The sequence below is a fragment of the Paroedura picta genome, chromosome 1 (genome assembly GCF_049243985.1).
Source record: "Paroedura picta isolate Pp20150507F chromosome 1, Ppicta_v3.0, whole genome shotgun sequence".
NCBI classification, from domain to species: Eukaryota; Metazoa; Chordata; class Lepidosauria; order Squamata; family Gekkonidae; genus Paroedura; species Paroedura picta.
In genome coordinates this window covers 162,369,357-162,394,062 of record NC_135369.1, presented here as the reverse complement: position 1 = coordinate 162,394,062, position 24,706 = coordinate 162,369,357, and the positions used below count along the sequence as shown (strand labels likewise).

The window sequence follows — 24,706 nt, the reverse complement described above, 5'->3', positions numbered from 1 at the left end:
TCCCCAGTCATTACCGTTTACCCCCCAGCAAGCTAGATACTCATTTTACTGACCTCGGAAGGATGGAAGGCTGAGTCAACCTTGAGCCCGCTGCTGGGATTGAACTTCCAGCCTCATGGGCAGACAGCTTCAGACAGCATTTCTGCTGCCTTACCACCCTGCGCCACAAGAGGCTCTACATTTTATTAATTGATAAACTACATCTCCTCTTGTTCCAGCCATTACTTATGGGGCCACTGAAGGACAGTATGTTGCTTCCACCTTGACAGTCCTCAGTTGGGCTGCCCTCCCTCTCCACAGGCTTATAGGATCAGCATTCCAAAGAGCATCCTTATCATTTGCCAGCTGATTGCTTCAGTGTGCCAGCCAGGGACTATCTGCAATTAGATTGCAGATATGCAGGAAAAAGAGATGCCTGCTGTCCACCCTCAACACCAGGAAGCTCCTCATCCACACCGCCTATCACATGTGGTCCAGCTACAGATTGCATTTTTAATGCATCCTCCCAGTGGACTTTCAGTCAGACTGAAACTTCTAAGTTCCTTGCTAGGAGCTCAGATCCCAAACTTGCTGGGGTCAAATTGGAATCAGGACCACAGAGTTCAGGGAGAAAATACTTAACACCCCCCCCTTTCTATGCCATTTCCTTAACCTACTTCAGGGAGTAAACCTTTGCCCAGCAGGGGACTGTACATGTTGTGATGGTGTAGACTGAGTGGGACAAATAGCCCCCCTCAGGTCATTTAAGTTCAGGAAAATGACTCTCCGGAGGGAAGAACCCTGCTTTCCATGCACTGGAGACCCAGTCCAAATCAGACCCCCGTACGCTTGGCAAGCTGAGTTCCCAGAAGGGGAAATGTAGCTATGTCCGACTAAAATGCTTAATTTGGATAACATGGTCTTCACCACATCCAAACACCTGAAATGGTGGAATAAGTGCTAGCAGAAGGAGATACAAGTGCTGTCTTAATCTTCAGAACAGACAGTCTTCTGAAATCCAACCAGGACCAAAACAACTGCACACAGATACACCTGCCTAGAAAGGGCTGTATTACCCACTCAGACTAAGGGGGAATTATTCCTTCCCTATTTCCCTCCCCGTAAGCATAAGCAAAAAAAGTGTCGTACATGAGCTCCACGTTGCAGATTGGAATAGTGAACATCAGGTATGAAAAGCACGGGCTGAGTTTCAAGATCCATAAACGACTTGAAGACGGTGATGTCGGTCCGCTTGTGCGAGGGAAGCATGGGCACTTTGACACTGGAAACTGGCAAACAGAACAGGAAAAAGGAGGCTGTAAGCAAAGGAAATCTGACACACACACACAATCTCCTATACACCAGCCATCTGAACAGCAGCCTGTTCTGAAGATACTGTTCAATAGGGTTGCCAAGTCCACTGACCTGGGGAGGGGCCCCCCACTTTCCAGATGCACCTCACCCCCCCCCCCCGAACTGGAAGAACATCCTGTTTACACAATGTGCTGATGTCATCCAAAAGTGATGTCTGCCAATCAGGGGTGTTGGTTGGGGGGACGACACTCTGGACTTTGGACAAAACTCTATGGCAGGATCTCAATAGGGGTTTTGTGAAACCCTGGGGTTTCTTTACATTTTTATTTTGATACATAGAATCATAGAATCATAGAAGGGACTTCCTGGGTCATCTAGTCCAACCCCCTGCACTATGCAGGACACTCACATCCCAATCACTCATCTACTGTAACCTGCCATCCCTTTGCTGAATTAAAAAAATATATTTTAAATTCAGGAAATATGATCATATATGGTTATGTCGACCCTCCTCCCCGTCCCAAAATGGCCAAGAATGGACCTGAAGTTGGTGGAAAGGGGAGGGGCATGGAAAGGAGGTGTGGCCTGCTGACATCGATTCCAGGGTTTCTCGAAGCCTGAAGAATGTTTCAGTAGATTCTCAATGGTAAAAAGGATGAGAAAGTCTGCTGTATGGTAGCCATAGAGTTTTGCCCAGAAGCCAGAACGTTGCCCCCCAACATCTCAAACATGCCAGTGCCACTTCTGCTTGACGTTCATTGGCATGTCGTGTTGCTCCTGGAAAGTTCCCCCCATCCCCACTAGCAGCACCAGTGGACTGGCAACCTTACTGTTCACTGGCTGCATCCACATACTGTTAAATATTGCAACACCCGACATTATAGTGATAATTCACAACTGGATGCTCCTGCACTGATGAGAAAATCCAGGAAGGATAATGACCACCATTGCAGGCAATATCCAGCAGTGTTTGGGCACAGCCCAGGTTGACCAGGTCAGTACGGAAATGCTGGCACTCCTTAGAATCCCCTTCATCAACGTTCACTGTATTAGGAAGCCTAATGATAGCAGCTCAAATACTTGGTCCCACCCCAGATCTCCCACTTCCATCTACATAGCCTTGCACTGAGCTCCACTTCTGGGTCACCTTGGCATATTTTGCATATGGGGTTTTGTTTTGAAAGCTTCCCTGAGGGTCATAAGCAGAAATGTAAATGTAATATTCTAATGCCCCCTGGAACATTCAGGAGTCCCACCAACTCATCATTTCCAGAAATAAGCTCAAACTCTGCTAATTCCAAAGCCTCCACCCCCATCAAGCAGTCGTTGGATGGCAGGTGGCATTTGCTTCCCTTGATGCCATTACATGAAAGAGTGTCCCCCTCCATTCCCCCAAGCTGAATACCCTAGCCTTAGCCAGAAGTGGTTTAAGGATTTGCAGGGCCCGTAGCAACAGACCCAGTTTAAGGATTCACAGGGCCTTCGCAGAGGACATCTACAACAGGAGCAGCCAGACTGGGGGTGCAAGAGCCCTCGACAATGAAAAGGGGTGTCACTCTGAGTGTCCTTAAAGAGAGAAAAAGGGGGGGGGAGGCTACAGTCCTGATCCATCGAGGGAAGGCACTGTGTGGGGTCCCTGGAAGCGCGGAGCCCATAGCATGTACTATGTGGATAAACCAGCCCTCACCTTAGCATGGTTTGGAATTGGAATTATGCTGACAGTGTTACAGGTATTTACGCCTCTCTTAAAAGTAAGGTGGGCTTATGTTCACCAACTGCACGTCAAGTAAGATCAACTGTCCTCTACATTAGACAGTGCTTAATATTTTTTACTTACAGGCATTCAGCTGAGAGCTGGGGTCAGTGCACTTGCCTTTTCTTTTGCTTTGTTTTCGTTCCTCATCCCTGATCTTCCTCTCTGCCCCCTGTCAAAATAAGCAGGGAGAAAAAGAAGTTTTATCCCTGTCCTGCTTACAGAGGTCAGCAACGCTCTTCCTCGTCATGTCAATCAAAGCTGCCGCCTATTATTGGTGTTATTTTATTTCTAGTTGACAATGACGTTTGAGATGCTTTGTTGGAAGAAAAAAAAACTGATGAAGAAAATTGGCAACAAACTGAAGAAGCCCACCGAAATGACCTTTATCCGGAAGTCTGTCTTCACACTTTTATATTCTGGATGTCGTTCTTTATCAATGGTTTCAGCACCTAATTGTTATACGTCAGAAATACTGAAGAGATGATCGTCCATTTGAAATCATGCTATGTACCATTTGAGGAATGTTTTTACCCCCTTAATATATAATTGTGTGGTGGGTATGTTTATGGTATAGCTCCTAAAGATATGAATTTTATTTTGCCTAACACAGGGTTGCATTTTGCTTTTGTATCTGACTAGTTTACATTGTACTTTCCTTGTTGTTTGGCCTGTTCTGAAAAGGCAGCCAGAACTTTGGCATTGAGAATGAGGCCTACTAAATCAAGTCAGCTAAGACAGACACGGGACCAACACCAAGCTTTACGGCCTACAACCTTTGCAGTCGCTGATGAAGAAATTTTACTATTTCCTGGTCCACAAAATGTATACCTCTACGATTTCCTTTGATGACTAACACATTTTGTCATCGGAAGCTTAAGACCAGGGGTAGTCAAACTGCGGTCCTCCAGATGTCCATGGACTACAATTCTCAGGAGCCCCTGCCAGCGAATGCTGGCAGGGGCTCCTGGGAATTGTAGTCCATGGACATCTGGAGGGCCGCAGTTTGACTACTCCTGCTTAAGACGTTGCACAAGATATTGGAAATACGCGCCACTGAGGGTAGCCTTGGATAAGGAACTCCTCCAAGACAGGCAACAGCTCTCATCATAAGGACAGCCTAGCAGAAATGCTCTTCATGAACATAAATTGTCTAACACGGAAAGACAGGGATGTATTTCTCTATAGTCAGTTGGTATTCCCCAATAATTTGACGAACATGAACGATTTGTGTGTGTGTGTGTGTGTGTGTGTGTGCGCGCGTGTGCATGTGTGTGTTTGTGAACAGTGCATCTGGAATGTACATGCAAGGAAAACTCCTTCTCCTTCTTCTCCTTCTTCAAGATAAAGGTGGCTGGCGTGCACAGAACCTCTGTAATTTGATTTTATGTGCCCTTCTAAATTCGTAGCGACAGTGAAACAGGAAGTCAACAAGCAGGTATCATTTTCAGTTAAATTGCATAGGCTGTATTATTTGAACATGGGCCACATGAATGGGTGGAGCTGCCTTATGCTGAATCAGACCTTTGGTCCTTCGGGGGCAGTATTGCCTACTCAGGTGGGCAGCAGTTCTCCGGAGTCCCAGAGAGAGGTCTTACATAGCAACTACTGCTTTTTTTTCAAAAATAATTTTTATTTTATTTTCTGGTTACAAAATAAAGATAAAGAAGCAGTTAACATTTACAAACATTTCAGAAATTCACCCCTCAGCTGGTCTTTGGTTTACAATAGCTGTTAGTCTGGCCAGCACAGCCAGTTCCCTGATCTTTCAAGCCAAGAGATCATTTGTGGTTTTTCTTGTTGTTTCCATCCCATATCAACTATTGCTTGGTCATTTTAACTTGGCGTAGTGGTTAAGAGCGGCAGCTTCTAAGCTGGTGAGCCAGATTTGATTCTCCGCTCCTCCACATGAAGCCAGCTGGGTGACTTTGGACTTGTTACAGTCCTGTTAGAGCTGTTCTGTCCAAACAATAACATCAGGGCTCTCTCAGCCCCACCTCCCTCACAGGGTGTTTGTTGTGGGGAGAGGAAAGGGAAGGCGATTGTAAGCCACTTTGACTCCTTCTGGTAGAGAAAAGCAGGGTATAAAACTAACTCTTTTTCTTCTTCTAACTGGAGATGCTGGGGAATGAACCTGAGCCCTTCTGCATGCCAAGCTGGTGCTTTACCACTGAGTCACAGGCCCTCTCCACATTCATAAACATTCAGTTTTTTATGCTCTGCTATTCTCCCTAATGGGGACTCAAATAGGCTTATGACATCATTCCTCCCCCTCCTATTTTAAAACAACCAACCTATGAGGCTGGTTAGGCTAAAAGAGAGTGACTGGCCCATGAAAGAGTGGAGATTTCACCCTGGGTCTCTCAGATCAAACAGTGACACTTCAACCGCAGCATTACGCTATCCCCAAAGGAAGAGAGCAACATGTCAGCTGCAGAAGCCCCAAATGGAAGAGATGAAAACCTGCATCTTGCAAGCAGATCTGGTTTGGCGTCGAGCAACAAAACTGAGCTAACACAGATGACTGTTCTCTAATGTTTTACTAATTAGATTTAGCATGAAGATGTTTTTTTGTTGTTGCCGCTGCTGTTAATGGGGGCAGAGAGACAAACTGGCCATTCCAAGCAGATAGCTGGAGCCATGAAGAAGAAAATCAGGTGGACTAGAAGGCTGGTGGGACAGATGTGCCATCTTAGAACCAAAACACCACTGCTCTTTAGGCTCCCTCATACAAGTGAGAATTATTGGAGTTTGAGTCACAGCAGTGAGAACTCATTTTCCCAAGGTGATTGATAATCCAACTAGCCAAAACCAATGCACAGCAGGGCAAGGTGTATATTCACTCAAGTTCATGTGTACGCCACATAAATGATACTCCCACAGAGACATTTTGCACTCTGCTTCCTCAACAGGTCTAGAAATATGGTTGCATTGATATGAAGGAGAAAGATCCAAACATGGGGCAGGTCATTCATCACTGGCTGGGCAAAACTAATTAGCAGAGGGTGACCTGGGAGAGGCAAGGCTTCCTAAAGAAGTAGCTTTCCAGTGTTATGCAGTCTTACCTTATCACAGAAGACTTTGATCTGGCAGTAAGCTCTGTGGACAGGTTTGTTGCTCCTGTTGTTGTAGCTGTAGGTATCAATTTGGAGATTCAGGGGCAGCCCTTTGACACCCTTCTGAGAAGAGAAATCTGTACTGAGGCAGTTCACAGCAATGAAGACCTGAAAACAAAACCAATGTCGCCATCAGATGGAGAACTGAAGAACATTAAAAAAAAGTTCTGTTAAGGGGGAAAAAATATCACCACTGTATTTGTTTACAGACGTAACAGGATGGTTAACAGTTGGCTCAGTTCCATCAGACAGAGACATCTACAGGCCTGATATTTTTCCACTGCAGACCAAGGGTCTGTCCTCGTGTCCCTCTGGTTGCCTGAATGATTTAATAAAGTATGACATATGGGCTGTTGGCTATCTAGGTTCTCTGGGTATCGTACACAACTTAGGGGTGTGCATTTGAATCTACCCAAGCTGAAAATATACTTTAAAAATACCTTATCGGTATTTTTCAGATATATTTCAGAATCCCAAAGGTTATCTGGGTTTTTCAAGAAAACCAGGGAAAAAACTCCCCCAAAATCCTGGATATATTCAGGAATTGCTGGGTATATCTGAAAAACAGCAGAGAGGCGAGAGCAGAGATTGCTCCCGCCTCTTGGCTATTTGTCAGCCTTCTACTACAGTCCCTGTAAAGTTGAAGGGACTGCAGAATACAGCTAAGGATCAGTGTAGCTGCCGAGAAGCCAGCCTGAGGATCAGCTGTGCTGGTGGGGGGCAGAAAGTGGCTCAGCTTTGGCCTGGCTTTTTCCCTGCTTTTTTCTCTTGGATCTGCTGGACCTGAACAATTTGGGATTTCTGAAAAATCTTGAATCTGAATACCATAACAGTATTGGGGATCCAAGATTTTTCAGTAATACCGCCCCCCCCCCCCCACAAAAAAACAAATCTAATAGAACTGAACTGAAAAATACTGGGGGCGGGGAGAGAATTCCACACCCCTACATATAACTCCAGTTTGGTGAGAGCCAGTTTGGTGTAGTGGTTAGGAGTGTGGACTTCTAATCTGCCATGGCAGGTTCGATTCTGCGCTCCCCCACATGCAGCCAGCTGGGTGACCTTGGGCTCACCAGGGCACTGATAAAACTGTTCTGACCGAGCAGCGATATCAGGGCTCTCTCAGCCTCACCCACCTCACAGGGTGTCTGTTGTGGGGAGAGGAAAGGGAAGGTGAATGTAAGCCACTTTGAGACTCCTTCGGGTAGAGAAAAGCAGCATATAAGAACCAACTCCTCTTCTTCTACAGCTAGATCATGGCCTGTTTGTAGGAAACATTCAGATCTTGGTCTCAGAATAAGTTAAATCAGGTTTCCTACCCCTATTCAGCTTTTCAAAATGTGTGGGTTTTTTTTCAGAAATTTTGTTGAGATGTAACGGGGAAGGGAAGGGAAAAGCAAGCACATCTGATCTACAATTACAAGTCCTTCAAACATTCAACTTAAAAAGCAGCCTCTTAACCTCACCAATACCAGAACCACTCTCTCTCTATGAAGGCAGAAAGATGCAGATGTAAGGTTGGCCAGAAGGGAAATGTCTTGTCCCTTTAATAAAGGCTTAACCGAATGTTAAAAAATGTGAAGAGCCTCTTGTGGCGCAGAGTGGTAAGGCAGCCGTCTGAAAGCTTTGCCCATGAGGCTGGGAGTTCGATCCCAGCAGCCGGCTCAAGGTTGACTCAGCCTTCCATCCTTCCGAGGTTGGTAAAATGAGTACCCAGCTTGCTGGGGGGTAAACGGTAATGACTGGGGAAGGCACTGGCAAACCACCCCGTATTGAGTCTGCCATGAAAACGCTGGAGGGCGTCACCCCAAGGGTCAGCCACCCCAAGGGTCGGTGCTTGCACAGGGGATACCTTTACCTTTACCTTTAACCGAATGTTATTTACCATGTGATGTTTACCTCCTTGCCAGGAAAAGCTTTAGCTGACCACTTCAACATATTAAGCCTCAATTTAAGAGATAGAACTAGGCAACCTGACACACCTCTGCTAATACACTTTCTAGGTCAAGGCAGGTAAAGAAGAGTTGCTTTTTATACTCTACTTTTCGCTACTCGAAGGAGTCTCAAAATGACTTACAGTCGCCTTCCTTCCCTCAAGACAATAAAATAGTGGCATTAATATATTCCAGATAAAATACAACACTTAATATCCCTGGCATCTCACCTAAATGAAATGCTGATTTTCTTCAAAGCTGTGTTAAAAATTTCAAGATTATCAGCAAGGGATGAGAGACCCCTAGTGGAACACAGCCGCTATTACACTTCTAAATAGGACTCCCTTTCCCCGGGCACTAGGGGAGGAAACATAAAAGGGGAAGGAAAGGGAAACATTTCGACAAGAAACAAACTGCTCCAGATTTAAGGAAAGCAGATCTCTTTACACTGGGGGCAGCTGTAAAAATGCAAAGCCAAGACTTTAACACATACATTATGACATACTTCCATTTATGAAACTTCCATAATGCCAGACCTAAAAAGCTGTAATTGGAGGTGCCTGGAATTGAACCCAGGGGCCTTCTGCCTGCAAGTCATGTGCTCTACCAGTGAACTACAGCCTCTTAAGTACCTCTGTGCAGCTTCCCACCATCTACTCACAGTGAAGTGATTTATACCTCAGTGAGGGCTAAGGAAGCTTGGTAGCTAGCACTTAAGATGCCCTGGTGATGTTATTGTTCTGTTTGTTTGTTTGTTTAATTGAAGAGTAAGCAAGATGGCAGCAAAATTACTGAGTGTGCCATCCTACACAGAGTCACACCTTTGACATCCATGCACTTAGAAGGGTGTAACGCTGTTTAGGAAGGCACTAATAGGCCACCCAGTGACATAGATTGACAGTCTGTTCAGGACAGGAGGTGGTCTTCACGCAACAAAAATAAATAAACTGTAGACTTGGATTTAAATGGATTTAAAATGGAAATTTGACATCTCTGTGGGAGGCCAGGACTACCAATGGTTATTAGCCACAATGATTAAATCGAAACTCCAGAGGGAGTATGTGAGTAGATTTAGGAGTGAACAAGAGTTGTCCCATTTAAGGACTACCTGCCTAGTCCTTATCAGAGACTGGGTGCTGAACTATTATCCGGAACGTTTAAATGCTACCTCCCCAGAAAACCACAGAGGAAAAAATAATACGTCTTTTAAAAAACAATACTGGTATCACGGTTATTAATACTAACATTATTTTAATTACCCATAAACTGGGACGAAACAGCATAAAACAACATTCAGCAGCCAGAAATAATACTCATAAACTAGTTCACACTAGAAGCCAACCATAAAAACAAAAGGCAGGATTCTTACTCAAGGGTTTAATTCTACTGACCCAGGTTTTACTCCCCCCCTTCCCCCATGTTCTCTTTGCCGCCTGCTGTATTGCCCTGAGGTTACCTAAGCTAGTTACAGTAGCCATGGGTCTGACCCATGGCCACTGCTGCCATTTTAGAGAATAATCTAATAATTAAAAAATGCTGGGAGGGCTTGATGGGGAGGGCGGGGTGTGGGAACTAGGCAATATTTTCCAGTACCACATAGTACCAAGGGCTCAAGCATGCTCAGCTATAGACTACAGTCTTCTTTTAGGGCAAAACTTATGAACATGAATAATGAAACAACCTCCAGCTATCATACACAAGAAATTAGGCAGGCCCCTGGACTTCTATGGATAATAGCACACCAATTGACATCGAGTTGCATTGAACAAATCTCAAAGGGGCTTTAAAATGGCCTTTGGATCAGGCTGGGCTGATTAAGTACATCCAACTTTCTATGCCAAACGTTTACAGCAGTTTAGACCGATATCAGCCTAGGTGTTCTGGAAACTAAGTTAGCATTCTTCACGCTACCAGGAAGATAATACACAGCAGCTTACTTGAGATTTATTTTTCTACTCCAATGCTTTGAATCTTTTCCCAAGTGGCTTTCAAAGCCCATTGGGCTTGGATCATCCCTACCAAAGCACAGTTCTGATTTTCAGGACAGGAATCGTCGTTCCTCGACTCAGAAGAACAAGAAAGACGAAGGGCGGAATCGGCTACAACCCCACCCAAAAATTGTCGGGAGAGAGAAAAAGGTAACTTCAAAAGTTGCTGCTCATCTTTGGCCTGTACAGCAAGATTCTTCTTCTGAAGCCCATTCTACATTCCGCATTCTTAAACTCTGTTCATTTTTGAGAAGTATTGTCTGCTTAGCGTTTAAAATGCAAATTTCAAAAGGTGGTGACTGATTACACGTACTCAATGCCAGAATTTATGCACACAGTGTAACTTTTACTAAAGCCACAGACAGCCCTTTCAAGAGTCCCGCCCCTCCAGGAAATTCTCCCGCAGTTGCTCTGACAGGCTGGAAGCGGCTTCCTTTTTGTACTCCGAGAGCAAAGAAAAACTCCGTGTCCCTCTCCAAAGAAGACCCTTAAACAGGCAGGCCTTTGGACTTCATCCCAGGCACATAATTCTTACAAGCATACATCAACACATGGAGCGTGTAGTTTCGACTTTAATCACTACAGGTCACATTGCTTTTGTGATTCCGTAAACAGCTCCTTCTAAGCCAGGGATTCTCAAACAGGGGTCTGTGGGAGCTCCAGAGTGTGTCCGGGGTCTTTCCCCTCTTCCCTAGCCACAAGCTAGGGTACCCGCCAATTCTACTGCTCCCCCTCCCAAGCATGTTCCTCTCGTGGTTTCTGTACCTGGGAGGAGGGTTGATCCTGTGCACCTACTCCTACCTTAAACCGCCACCTGTCTCTCCCTCCCCGCCCAGTCCTTCAGCCTGCCTGTTAACACAGGTGGAAATGTCACTTCCAGTGACATCATGGGGGTGGCTGAAATAATTTCCGGGGTTCCTCAAAGCCTGAGAAATTATTTCAGGGGCCCCTCCATGGCCAAAGGGTTGAAAAGGGCTTTTCTAAGCCATTGTAGTACACATAACTACCTTGGAAGCAAGCCTGCTTGACCGAATTACTGGAGTAAGGTTTTTGAGCCTCATAACTACGATGAAAATTAAAATGCCCTTATAAGACCTTGTGCTTTTTTTATTATTATTTTTTTGCCACAGTGTTGCAACTGGTCATTTGCCATTGCCATTGCCATTGCACAGTGACCTTGGCCATCTTTTGTGGTCTCCCAACTCTGCTTAGCTTCCGAGACCTGACGGAACTAGGTCATCCTGGCCTCCCCAGGTAAGGTGACCCTTGCATTAGCCTTCAAATATTTAAATTTTGCTAGTGAACTTTTAAACTCCATAGCAGAAAGTCAGCACAAATTTCAGCAGGAGGTTTTCTGCTACATGAGATCCAACGTCTAAAATCATATCAAAAATGCAAAGCTTTAATATTAACATTATTTTCAAGTGATTCAGCTTTCGAGTTGTTCAGCAACTCTAAACGACTGGGCTCGAGGTGCACCAATGAAAACTTATTCTTCGTTAACCAGCCTGAAGCTGATTTATAGCAGTAGGTTCACAATGAACTTAGTATAGTACCATACTGCCTCCAAAGTGCCACACACACAAATCTTCGCAACGAAAGCACAACGCCGCAAGAATTCTGCTGCACAAGCACGAGGTGGAGTGGCTTCCCCCTCCTTATAGTAGCAACTTCCCATATCTGTCCACAAAGATACTGTGAATGCCCCCAACCCCTTAACAGAGGGGTCACAAAGATCCGCGCTGAGAAACTTGCAGGATTGTGATGGGGAGAACAGTATCAAACCAACCCCTGGTAGTGACTGTGTTCCCTCTATTACGAGTGTTCTCCAGTGAGGTTAGGTATTATCCACTTGATTGTAGATGAAGCTGAGGAGCGTTTACGCACCATGATGTGGAATTAGTCTAGCTCACAAGCATAAAAGATAGGAGAAAGAGAGCAAGCTAGTGGCATGACTCTTCTTCCTACAGCAAGCCAGTTCTCTCTTGCAAGTATATCATTATGCCTACTGAAAGCCTAATAGAAAATGCTTTCTCTTCATAAACTTTGATTATGCAAAGGGCATAATGTAGAAAGGCTCACTTCATGCCCTCAAGGAAAGGCAGAGGAGACAGAAAGACTAGTGATTTTCACACAGCAGTTTTTCTCTTCTCGTACGAGGAAGCAAATTCAGCTTAATTAAAAACCTAAGCTGGGTGAAGCTTTTCAGGTTCATAGGTTTACTATTTAGGACACCTAATAGGTACCCTCAAGATTTACACTGGGTTAAGAGCTCTTTTATGAAGAGGAAATAATTGCTGCATCTGATCAAGTGTAGAAAAATACACACCCATGTGCACAAGTCAGGATATTCTGCCTCGGCCAAGTCCTACATATATGCCCAAGAAACACAAAACTCAAGCCTGTTCCTGGAGTAAAATGGGGGTATTAACTCAAATTTGAATATGCTCAATGTTCTCAATCAATGTGCTTTTAAAAAAAAAGACTTTTGTGCCTTTTAAATCTAACTTATCAATTTGCATTAAAAAAATAACAGAACATAAACTTTCAGGCCTTGAAAATGAAAAACTCAGATTTAACTTCCTGCCTAAACATGGAAGTCCTCCACATCATTCGTCCCATTGAGACATCATTGTAAGACATGGAATCCTAGAGCCAGGAGGCAGCATCAGGGGAAGGCCTTAGCCCAGGGGTAGTCAAACTATGACCCTCCAGATGTCCATGGACTACAATTCCAATAAGCCCCTGCCAGCAAATGCGGGCAAGGGCTCATGGGAATTGTAGTCCATGGACATCTGGAGGGCCACAGTTTGACGACCCCTTCCTTAGCCTCTAGCTTTGTTGATGGCCATAGGCTGCAGCCACAGGAGGGCTGGAAGGGGAAGTGTCCCTCTTCAGATTTGCCCTGCTGTCCCAGTGCCTGCCTGCTAGCCTTGTGATTGTGGCAGCGGTGAGCAAGCGATGGCCATGGGAGTTGGTGGCAGAGGCAGCGGTGCCGGGCAGGTAGGGCGTGGCATGGTGGTGCACATGTCATGTGGACGCCATTGGGTGCAGGCAGTGCAGTGTGCAGTGAGCTCCCGACATGGCTATCACCGGCAGGCTCTGCTGCTACTCCTGAGCTGCCACTGCCGAGTGTCGTGAGGAGCTGCTGCCGCCACAGGCAGGTGCCTATTTCATGGGAGGAGGAGGCGAAAGCAGTGGTTGGGGCAGTGCAGGCCAAACTCAGTGGTCATTATCTGAGTCCCCATGTCTTGGCTTGCCTCTTGTGTGCACTGCCTTCGTGGGAGCTTCGTTGCTGGTACTGGGTGGGAATCCGGGGTGTGCCCTTTTGCGGGGAGGAGGGAGAGAATGGCCTTATGCCTTGTGAGGGGGAGAGAAGGGAGAAGGCGCATGCTGGGTGAGGCAGAGGCTGGCAGCTGGCAGCCAAACACACAGTCTCAGTCTACTTCCCTTTAGAACAAACTGCTCTCCCAACAAACTACTTCTAGCTATGGGGCACCATCCAAAGGAACTGACTGGCCACTGTGTGAGACTAAATGGATAATTGGCCTGATCCAGCAGGGCTCTTCCTATGTTCTTAATGCATTTTAAAAATCATAGTTTAACATGGCATCTGAATGCATGTTTGTTGGTGGCTTCTAAACTGGAATTCTAAACCACGGTTTGTACTTTGCCCGATAACTGTGATTTGCGGTAACACCTGAAAGCAGAAATCCCAGTTTGTTGGGTAGCACCACTCCTGCATACAGAGGCACAAATCTAGAACAGAAAATCTTGCCAGTCCAGATGCATTAAGCTACAATGCTTTCTCAGCAGAGTCCTTCCTTTCCTCTGCCTTCTTTCCATGCCTCTCCAACCCTTATCCCCTGCTAGTAGTGACTCACCAAGCTGGGAAAACTTTAAAGGTGGGGAGAGGGAAAGATTTCGCTTAACCAGTAACTTTTATTCATCATTCCAACATGCACAACAGAAATTGCTCCAGTTCTACACAAATCGACCCACTCACAAACAGGGTTGTCAACTCTAGGTCGAGAAATACTTGGAGAATTGCAGAGTGGAGCTTGAGGGCAGCAAAGTTTGGGGAGGGGAGGAACTTCAACATAATGCCATAGAATCCACCTTCCAATTTCTCCAGGTGAGCTGATTTCTGTCACCTAGAGCGGGGGTCCTCAACCCCTGGTCCCGGGCCGTGAAGGTCACGGTACCGGGCGGCCGGCAGCTGTGCCTGCCCTTCCCCCACAGCGAGAAGGAGGGGAAGAGGGAGACGCAGCTGCCGGCAGGCCGGCGACGCAAACGCGCGTGTGCGCAGTTGCTGCGCATGCGTGTTTGCGCCCCCTGGTGGCGAAAACGCTCATGCATGACTGCTGCACGCATGCACATTAGCACCACCAGGTGGCGAAAACGTACATGCGTGACAAATGCTTGTGCGCTTTTGCACACAGCTGCCATGTGTGCGCGCGCCACCCTGGCCGTCGGCTCTCCCCTCACCCCCGGAGGCGGTCCCTGACCTCAGAAAGGTTGGGGACCGCTGACCTAGAGATCAGTTGTAATACCAAGAGATCTCCAGCCACCACCTATTTACCACCCATGTATTTCTATGCCTTCATCCCATGGAGAGCTCCCATTTCAACCTCCTTCTCAATAGCCCAGTGAAATAAAGTGATGCATGTATTTCTAATTTTATTTGCAGGCTTGGAAATGAGATGAAGTGGCAAGAGAACACGGAGAGAAAGGAAGGGCTATAAAGATCTACTTTGCTCGAAGAAAAATGCCTAGACAGAAAGGGAGAGGGAAGAAAGATCAAAGAGTGAGGAGAAAGGGTTAAAGAGCTTGGCTTGCCCTAGGCTTCCCTCCTCATTTCCCCACAGGTTCATTGCAGCTCACCAATAGCAACCAGACTGCATACATCTCCAGCCTCTCCCCAGAAGTTCGGAAGGGCACCAGAGAGAGATTCTGCTTGGAGATGGGAAAGGAGGCAAACAGCAAAACAACCGGGACTTACAAACACACTGGGTCTTGTCCTGTAGGTCTGGAAGGCTAAACAGGCCGTGTGCAACAAGCCACATTTTATTGGAGGCAGCAAGCTTGGAATATCTCAAGAGCCTTTCAGTTTTAAATATCTGCATTTTAAATTTAGACAAACATCAGAACGACCAAAAATGTCTGCATAAACATGAGTGTGTTTAAGGTGTGAGGCCAATCATCCCAATCTCCCTCAAGGGTTAATGCAATGATTAGCAAGCCTTGCTCCAGCGCACAGGTGTCCACGATTTGGGTCTTGCTGTAGATACCAGCCTTATCTCTTTTAAGGCCAGATTCTGGATGTGGTAATCAGTCAATTGTGAGAACCTGTGCTCCGTTGCATAATCATATGGGAAAGGGGGACTTAGGACATTAACATCTTCTGGAAAGTTCCATCAAGGAGCTTCCTGATTGGACCTGAGAAACCACCTAGCTCTAGAGGACAAAAGAGTATAATAAAGGCTGTAGACCGCAGGGGAGCCAGCTAGTATGCTTTGATATGCCACATCATAATGGGCTGCGATGTAGAAGGCACTTTCAGCTACAGCTTGGATTCTTCTGTTGCAAGAAAGTGTGCCATCTAATACCAGATGCTAAGTGCATTAGATAGAAAAGTTTGCTTTTTATTTGTTGATGAGCTATAGAGACTGTGCTGCATACTGACAGCCATTTTTAAACCTTTAAATATTTTAAAATATATTTTTACAAAGCTCTGCCTTATCTGTGTGCATTTAACCTTGAGGATTCATAGGGCCGGGTGCTGCCCAGGCAAGGAGTAATGAGTCTGGGGGATCCAGGCTTGAGTCTCTGACAAAAGGCATCTAAATCAGTCTAGCAGCTAGTTAGCTTCAACTCTGGTTTAAAGGATGTAATATGTGATGGCCAAGGTTCAGTTTAAGTTCCAGGAGAACAATACAAATGTCCCCAATGCATGAACGTTTCTGAAGGAAGCAATTTAATGACAGTCAAGATCTGGGGCTGGATCAACATATGCAGCTGAAGAAGCTGGTAAAATCCATGGTCCTACTTCAGGTTGAAAATGAGGATTGTACATTTTCTCTGTGGTGTAAAAATACCATGCAGAGAAATCTAACTCACTACGGAAAAATCCTAGACAACCCTTTTATTGGCTACATTCATTTTGTGGTACACAGAGTAGAGCACACACACACAAAAGCTATTGCCAGTCTCTCGTTCCAAGGTATGGTTAGAAGAAGAAGAGTTGGTTCTTATATGCTGCTTTTCTCTACCCAAAAAGAGTCTCAAAGTGGCTTCTGATCTCCTTCCCTTTCCTCTCCCCACAACAGACACCCTGTGAGGTGGGCGAGGCTAAGAGAGCCCTGATATCACTGCTCGGTCAGAACAGCTTTATCAGTCCTGTGGCGAGCCCAAGGTCACCCAGCTGGCTGCATGTGGGGGAGCGGGGAATCAAACCCGCCTTGCCAGATCAGAAGTCCACACTCCTAAACACAACACTTAACCACTACCCCAAACAGAGCAATGTTATGAAAGTTCATCTTGCCAGTGCTTGACGAGGTGACTTCTTGAGAAGTCTATGTATTTACAGTCTTGAGCTTCATGAAAAAGAAAGGATGGGATATAGATGTGAATACATTTGCAGTCTCTTCTATCACTTAATTGTGCTGCTTGTGAAGACTGCCGATTACTGACCAAAGGATATACCCAATTGTGACTGTCAAATCAGGACTTTAGCATCTCAGCAGACTCTGTATTAATTTATTTAGAAAATGCATATGCTACCACTCCAGAAACCTGCTTAAGTCTGCACAGAAGTTGACTGATTGATTGATTGTGAGGAGACATGTGACTGTTACATGATCCTTTGATTACTTATTGAGTATATTGGATTTGAGAACAGTTTTGTAGGGTTTGCATATTGTTATTAAAATTGTATGTACACTTTCTCAATTTGTATAGTTTTGTGCATTTGAGGCTCTTTGTGGTTTGCTTATAATCCTTTATGAATTTTGCCACAAGGTTCCCTGTTTTTTTTACACAAAAGTTGAAACCGACAGACATTAAAATGACCAGTATATACCAACAAAGCATAAAGTCAGAAGCTATCCCTTAGGATAGAAACAAATAATTTAAAATATCTTAGAAAAATGGAGCGTATTACAGATCACACATACATCAATATATTAAAAATCCTTTTATGCAACCCAAGAGTCAGAATAAATAATCTATGAGGTTTATCTAAACTGGATGACAGGTTTAATATTCTGGTTTCTGTGAGGGCTGCAAAATATCCCATTTAAAACCCTAGCTCTTCTATCTTTCCTGGAGTCCTATCACATAAAGCTTTGTAATAGAGAGTTAACAAAGGTTAGTCAAGTAAAATGTGACCTTAATCACTGGCAGTCTTCAAGCAAAGGTTGGATGCACACTTTTCTTGGATGCTTTAGGATGCTTAGGGCTGATCCTGCGTTGAGCAGGGGGTTGGACTAGATGGCCTGTATGGCCCCTTCCAACTCTATGATTCTATGAATTTGAATTGACATAATTGCTTGACATCCAAAGACTGAACTGAGCACATAACCAAGTCAATAAAGTGGCCGTATTAGTAAGTCATAAACTGGACTATATAAAAATGTGTGGTCACTTTTCTCACACATGAAATGGATGATTATTCTAGGAGTTTTAGCAAACAGAGGAAAGTTGCCTGAACACTCGTCTAGCTGAATAGGAACGTTCTGTTATCACATAAGATTTAGAAATGCTGTATTTCTGGATGTCGTGCTATGGAATACTATGCATGTCTGGCAAGGTATGAAAGATGCAGCATCGGGTTACAGTCACTAGTGTGATGCAATCCAGATTACTGGAATAACTTGAAGCAACAACAACAAAGATGGCGGACCAAATTTCCAGTAAGGAATAAGAAAGATCACAGAAGAGGCTCTCTTAAGTAGACACAATGCTCAGAAGACATCAGTGCATCAGTGTTTACGGCAAGGGAAAACTATTACAGCTCACGCATACATCAAAATATTAAAAATCCTTTTATGCAACTCAGAGTCAGAGTAAATAATCTATGAGGTTTATCTAAATTGGCTGACAGGTTTAATATTCTGGTTTCTGTGAGGGCTGCAAAATATCCCATTAGGCTTCTCGTTTAAGTTTTAGTTAATTGGTGAGAACCAGTTTTAATTAGTGTTACCGAAAGTTAATCAAATACTTGATCATTTTTAAGGTTACTTTGCTTTCAGCAAGTTCCTGCAAGGGACTGAAGGAGGAACATCAAAAATGGCCTTTCCTACTCACATCAACTACTATTTTGGCAATTAAAAATGTCACTTCTATTACATCGCCTATACCGAGGCTCTTTTTGACCTTTTTGTTAGTTAACCAGCATTTGGCTTTTTACCAGTTAACAGCTGTAGCATATACAGTGCCCCTTCCTCTTGTTGGCAATTGGCATTCATAAAATACAGCTACGTAAAAAGAAATCCATCTAAAGGAACTGGAAAATAAAGCATAGTAGAAGATCTGCCAGAAATTCTAGTAAAAATAACAAGGGATTCAAGCTGTTTTTCTACCCAGAGACAAAGAAACAAACACGTATCAAAATGTAAGCTCGGTTTTTGGTAGGACAGCATGCATGACCCAGAGAGTGAAATGGGCTGCCTTCACACCTAATTGGATATTACACAGTCCCGGTGCTATGGCAGTCCTTCCCAACTAGATGCAAATAACAGCCATCTCCTGTGATATGGGGATGCAGCCCTCCTTCTAACACAAGACACAGGCCATTTCCGCACAGTAGCATAAATAGTGTCACGCCCGCGGAATGGCAAAGCACGACATTATATCGTGCCCCCCAGACCCTCACCTTTTTGCTGTCTCACCTTTGTCTGCCTTCTTTTTGTGAGTCTTACCCTCCTCACCTATGCTGGAAGAGGTGGAAGAGAGAAACACAGCTTATACACATTGTGCTTCCGCCTGTCAATCAATTCAGGCAACCAATCCCCTTGGCTCCATAGTCTGATGCAACTTAAAGGTCCCGTGATGCCCACTAATTTTTTTAAAAACCATACTTCTCCATTGCAAAGCCTATGCATATAATCATAGATGCATAGTGCATTTGAACACCACTCCTTATGGGATCACGAGTAGGCTTGTGCACAAAGGGCCCAATTCGGCCACCTCGGCTCCCATGAAAGTCAATGGCACCATAGACTATAATGGGAATTTCAGCATTCCCACCTTTCCCAGGACCTGGAGAGGTGGAGGTTTGAGGTATGGTCTGAGAAACTCTTCCCTGACTCCCCTCCAAATTTCAAAATGATTGATCCAAGGGGTCCATTTCTAGGTTCTCCAGAAGAGGGTGCCCTCAGCCCTCCATTATATCCAATGGAGAGTCCATCCCATAGGATATAATGGAGGGGATGGGGGCACCCTCTTCGGAGCACCATTAAGACTACCCAAAATAGTACGTAAAAACTCTCAATATGGCGGGAAAAAATAATCCTACTCCACACGGAATGCTTGCCACCCAGTCTACAGGGAGCTGTGTCAAAGAAACATCACCCAAGATGGTCAAGGGTGACAGACATCTCAATAGTATACTTCCTGTTGGGGAGCCCAACCAGATCTTCATCCTACGCTGGCCTCAACTGTAAACCTGGCGGAAGAGATCCGTCTTACAGGCCCTGAGGAAAGCTGACAAAACCTGTAGGGCCCATAGCTATCCTGGAAGCTCATTCCACCAGGTAGAGCCTAGGACCAAAAAGGCCTTGTCCCTGGTCGAGGCCAAGCGAACCTCCCTAGGGCTGGGAATGACCAGCAGTTTGGCACCCGCAAAGCGCAGAACCCTGTGGGGGGCATAGGGCAACAAACGTACCCTCAGATATGTGGGTCCCAGACTGCAAAGGGCATTGAGGGTTAAAACCAAAACCCTGAACCGGATCCGGGCCTCAACTGGCGACCAAGTAAAAAATTACTTCTCCTCCTTAAGAGAAAGTTGATTGCCTTTTATCTTCCCTGAGAGTTCTTCTGCTGTGCTTCCTGTAGGTGTCTTCCCTTGCTGCACTCATTTCCATCTGTGAATACTTGCCATTCAAACTGCTTGTCAGTGTGACACTCCCTGTTATTGCACATGTAGATAAACCTGCTCTGACTCATCTGCGTACTCCTCTCTGCATCTCATTCTAGCCAAACAGGAATCTCCACACAGCCTTATCTGGTGGCAGGGCCTTATTTTAATAAGCTTCATGACTGATGCTTCGTTAGGATAACCTCCTTGGTGTTACTAATGTAGGGCGAAACTCTTATGGTCAAGGGCAAAAGGGAAGACTAGCTCTCTCTCTCATTCCCCTATTATGATTAGCGTCATGGGGTGGGGGAAGCCTTGAATTTAAGTACAAACCACACAGCATTTTCCTTTTAAAAAAGAGAAAACGAGTTTATCTAACCTGGGAAAGACCAAATCAAGAAAAACTGGTTTTCATTTCCGATCCTTTGAAATTAAGCTGAGTTTTATAGTGCAAATAGGCCAGAGGGCAGTTTGAATGTAGGCTTCCAAGTTGGCCCTGCCAGCTCCATATGGAGCCCGGATTCAGGTTCAGATTCAAACTTTATTACAGTCGTTCAGACCAAGTTATATAAAGTTAATATATAAATGACCAAAAGAATATGGTCATTTAATAGAATACAATTTAAAACAGATCATAAAATAGAACTTAAAATTATGCTACTTTAGAGCATCAGATTTTTATGGCGGCGGCACAAAACTTAGCCAGCTGAGTTATCACCATATGGAGCCCAATAACTCTCCCCCTCCTTGGTGGTTTCCTGCAGGCGATGGATCCTCCTGCCCATTCCCATTGAGGTGGCAGCACAACGCCCAGGACCCCCCAGCTAGAGAGAGGGTTCTCTGCCCGAAAGGACCACTCCCCCCCCCCCCCCAGCAGCAACAGCCCGGCGAGGCTACTGAAGCATGAACCGGGCCGAGCATCTATTTCTGCCCTTCCTACTCCAGCAGGCACGACCTCTGCTGCGTACCCGCTCCTTGCCCCCAGCGCTACCAACTCCATCGGAATGAGCCAAGGCATGCTGGCCGTGGGCAGGCAGATGGCCAGTCACGCACCGGAGCCAGGCACCACCACGCCGCTGCTCATTGTGGGAGGCTTGCGTAGCAGGACTTTTTAAAACCACGGCAGGACGTGGGACTATTTTACCAAAGTGTACCGCAAAAAGCAGGAGGCATGGTCACCTTACCCTATTGTAAGGAGGCCAGTCCCCCGGTGGGGTTTTACAACTAAAGCAAACAGAGAGAAACAGACCTATCCACTGGCAATATAATAAATAAAGAAAAATGTTCTATTTTTGTGGTTTTCCTTGTTTCTTTATTCTTTAGGACTTCTGTCAAAACGGAATCCAGGTAATCTCCGTTTTCAGTTCTTTCATCAGTGACAAGTCCTTATATGTTAATAGTATAATACTGGCCACAGGCTCACATAGGTATGGGGATACCAGTCTGTATTGACACGTTTTACAACTAATCTCCAGGTGACAGAGATTAATTCCCCTGGAGAAAATGGCTGCTTTGGACTCCATAGCATTGTACTCCACTGAGGTTCCACTGTAGCTGGCACGGAGCCACTGAGTCACAGTGTCCTCCACTGTCTTGCTGTTAGATGTGTGATGTGAGCTTGGTCAGGTATTCCCTGCCCAGTGTGAACTCATGTTTCTGATCAGTGGAGTTGCCCTTAAAAAACGCTGTAGGTCCCAATTCCGCTGAGGCATTTGGCTAGGCTTGTCAGCCTCCAGGAGGTGGCTGGGGATCTCCCACTCTTCCAATTGATATTTAGGCAACAGAGATCAGTTTACCTGGAGAAAATGGCTACTTTAGGAAGGTGGACTGCCATGCATTAAATGCCACTGAAGTTCCCCCTCCCCAAATCCTGCTATCCTCAGGGTCTACCCCTCAAATCTCCGTGTATTTCCTCATCCACAGCTGGCAACCCTAGGTATGGTGTGGGGGAGTGGCTTCAGCCTTTCCTCCCACACCAGCTTTTTTGAAAGCAGAAACAGCCTCTGAGGGTCCTGCTGTTGTCCTCAGTCACTTGATTCTAGGACACATGAGCCCTGCCAGTAAGGCATAGAGGGCCTTAAGAGGCTATTTTGGTTCACAAAAAACAACACAGGAGGAAGGCTGAAGACCCCTTTGCTCTGAAGTAAGTAAGATGAGACATCCCCCTGTCAACCACGTGACTGCAAGCTGGAGACCCCTGACCCAACATGTGTCATATGTCTCATGTAGAACTGCCTCAATACCTTTCTCCCCAGTATTGCGAACTAAGCTGAAAATTCATGTAGGTCCGAGCAGGCATAACTGAATTTATATTTCAGAGCTACAATGCCTACAAAGCATAAGCAAGGACTAGACATTGATCATGGAATTCTACACACTGAATACACTCCTTGGTTGGCCAGCTTCTGATGCTGGGAAATTCCTGGGAATATGGTGGGAAGGGAATTCAGCTCAACAGAGACATGGTATCAGAGCCACCCTAAAGAGCTGCCACTCCTCCAGAAGACTGGCATCAGTCATATTTCTAAGAGAACTCCAGGCCCTACCTGGAGGGCAGTAAGTGTATACCAGGGTTATCAGCTCCAGATTGGGAAAGTCCCAGAGATTTGGATGGTGGAGCCTGGGGAGGCTGGGAGTTTACAGCATAGAGTACACACTCCAAAACAGACATTATCTCCAAATCAATTGTAATTCTGGAAGATCACCGGGCCCTACCTGGAGGCTGCCAGCCCTAGTCTACACACTTCCTGCTTACTCAGTGGTGGACGCGGCCCAGCTATATAACCAGTAACAGAACTTGTAATTAACTTGTGCCTGGTGATGGACAACCCTCTGCTTGCAATTAATGGCAGTACCCTCTCGACACTACTAGTCTTTAGAACTGTGGTTCGGGTTCGGGTTTGGTAAGGTGTAGAGAGAGCGTTCATATTGGGGTTGGCTTAAGTATGGTTCGAGTTAAGGAGTGGTTTGATACAGAGGGAGTGTTAGGGTGAGGGAAGAGTGAGGGTCATGGCTGGGAAAGGCCATGGGAGATATAAAATATTTGTTTACATTATCAATGTAGAAAATATGTATTTTTGCTCTATTCATTTTACACACTTAAAAATTATGTGACATTTTCCAATTAAATGAACTGACTTTCAATAAAAGATAAAGCATGGCAATGCTAGATACCAAGAATTAAGGAAGCATTAAGGTTTGGGGTAGAGGTTAGGTTGGGTAGCTTAAGTATTGGCCTTATTGGTTCAGGTTAAGTATTGGTTCCGGTAATGGTTATCTTAGGTATGGTTTGGCCTGGGGAGGGGTTTAGTTTGAAGGAAACATTAGAGTTAGGAAAGAGTTAAGACCATTCTGCACAACCACCAATGTAGCCAAATTTAAGCGCTATTGTAAAGCGCTACAATTAATAATTAATCTTGCAGGTTGTTCTCAGGAGTGAAGCATTTTTTTTGCGGTGGACCATCATATTAGGATCCATTTTAGAGTTAGAGTTAGCATTAGCTTAGGGATGGTTCAGGTTGGGGAATGGCTATGTTTAGAAGGTGAGTTAGAGAAGAGTTATAGTAGTAGGGAAGGCCATGGGACGTAGAAACATTTTTTACATTAGGGTTAGCTTAGGTATGGTTCAGGTTGTGGAGTAATTAGGTTTAGAGGGAGAATTAGGGCTACGAATGAGTTAGAGTCGTGGTTAGGAAAGTCCATGCAATAAATAAATTGTTTTCATATTATTTTACTTGGGAAAATTACGTAAAAAATTATGGATTCATATTGGAGTCAATTTTAGAGTTAGGGTTGGCTTAGGTATGATTTGGGCTGGGGAGTGATAAAGTATACAAGGAGCATTAGGGCTCAGGAAGAGTTCCAGTCACTTTTATGAATGGCCATGAGATGTATACGTATTTATTTTACATTATTTTACATATTAAACATATGTTACAAATATTGATTCATATTAGGGATCCCTGTCCAGATAAGTGGAGCTAGGAACCCTAGAAAGCCTTCATTAGCATGGAAACTCAATCACAGCAATGGGATTCTTGATACATTTCTATGTGTGATGCATCAGGATATGCACAGGCAGAAACCTCAAGCATTTGCCAAGGGGAGGAGTTGAAAGCTTCAGTCTGTCCTCCTAACTCAGCAAACAGGTCATCTACTTACAATCAGCAACCATATCCCATAACATAGTATCTGCTTGCAGAACAACATGGAACCAACTGCTTACCTAAGGACTGGATCTCAGTGCAGATTTGAGTATCAGCAATGCTCATTACCCTTGAACAAAGTCTTTCCTGTGGTTCTAGGTCAACTGTGACCTAGCTTTCACTGAAATGGGTAAGCCTGTATTTAGGCTGCACTAACCTAAATTTCCATATTACTCTCGATGTAAAAAAACAAACAGGTCAGGAGGGAAAATCCTACACTAATCTTCTGCTTGAGGTTTTTCTATGTAGAAGTTTGTTTTTTAGATATGAAGAAGCATTCCACCATTAGGGCTTTCATCAACAGTCTATCATGGTTATAGGCCAGACACAAAGGTGAAA

General features: G+C 45.0%; 1 protein-coding gene across 6 annotated transcripts in view; it reads right to left on the bottom strand.

Annotated features, from left to right (window-relative positions):
- GRHL1 (grainyhead like transcription factor 1) overlaps nt 1-24,706 on the bottom strand; it is an 80,502-nt gene that overhangs the window by 14,791 nt on the left and 41,005 nt on the right. For 5 of the 6 annotated variants that reach the window (XR_013226623.1, XM_077310556.1, XM_077310547.1 and 2 more), the window contains exons 9-11: nt 6,112-6,270; nt 3,131-3,218; nt 1,129-1,268 (exon numbers count right to left, since the gene is read on the bottom strand). Coding sequence is in view for 5 of the 6 variants with exons in the window: in XM_077310556.1 (XP_077166671.1) it covers nt 1,129-1,268; nt 3,131-3,218; nt 6,112-6,270 (387 nt within the window). In the remaining variant the exon portion in view is untranslated. The remainder of the gene's footprint in view (nt 1-1,128; nt 1,269-3,130; nt 3,219-6,111; nt 6,271-24,706) is intronic. The other variant, XM_077310550.1, reaches the window with a different exon arrangement.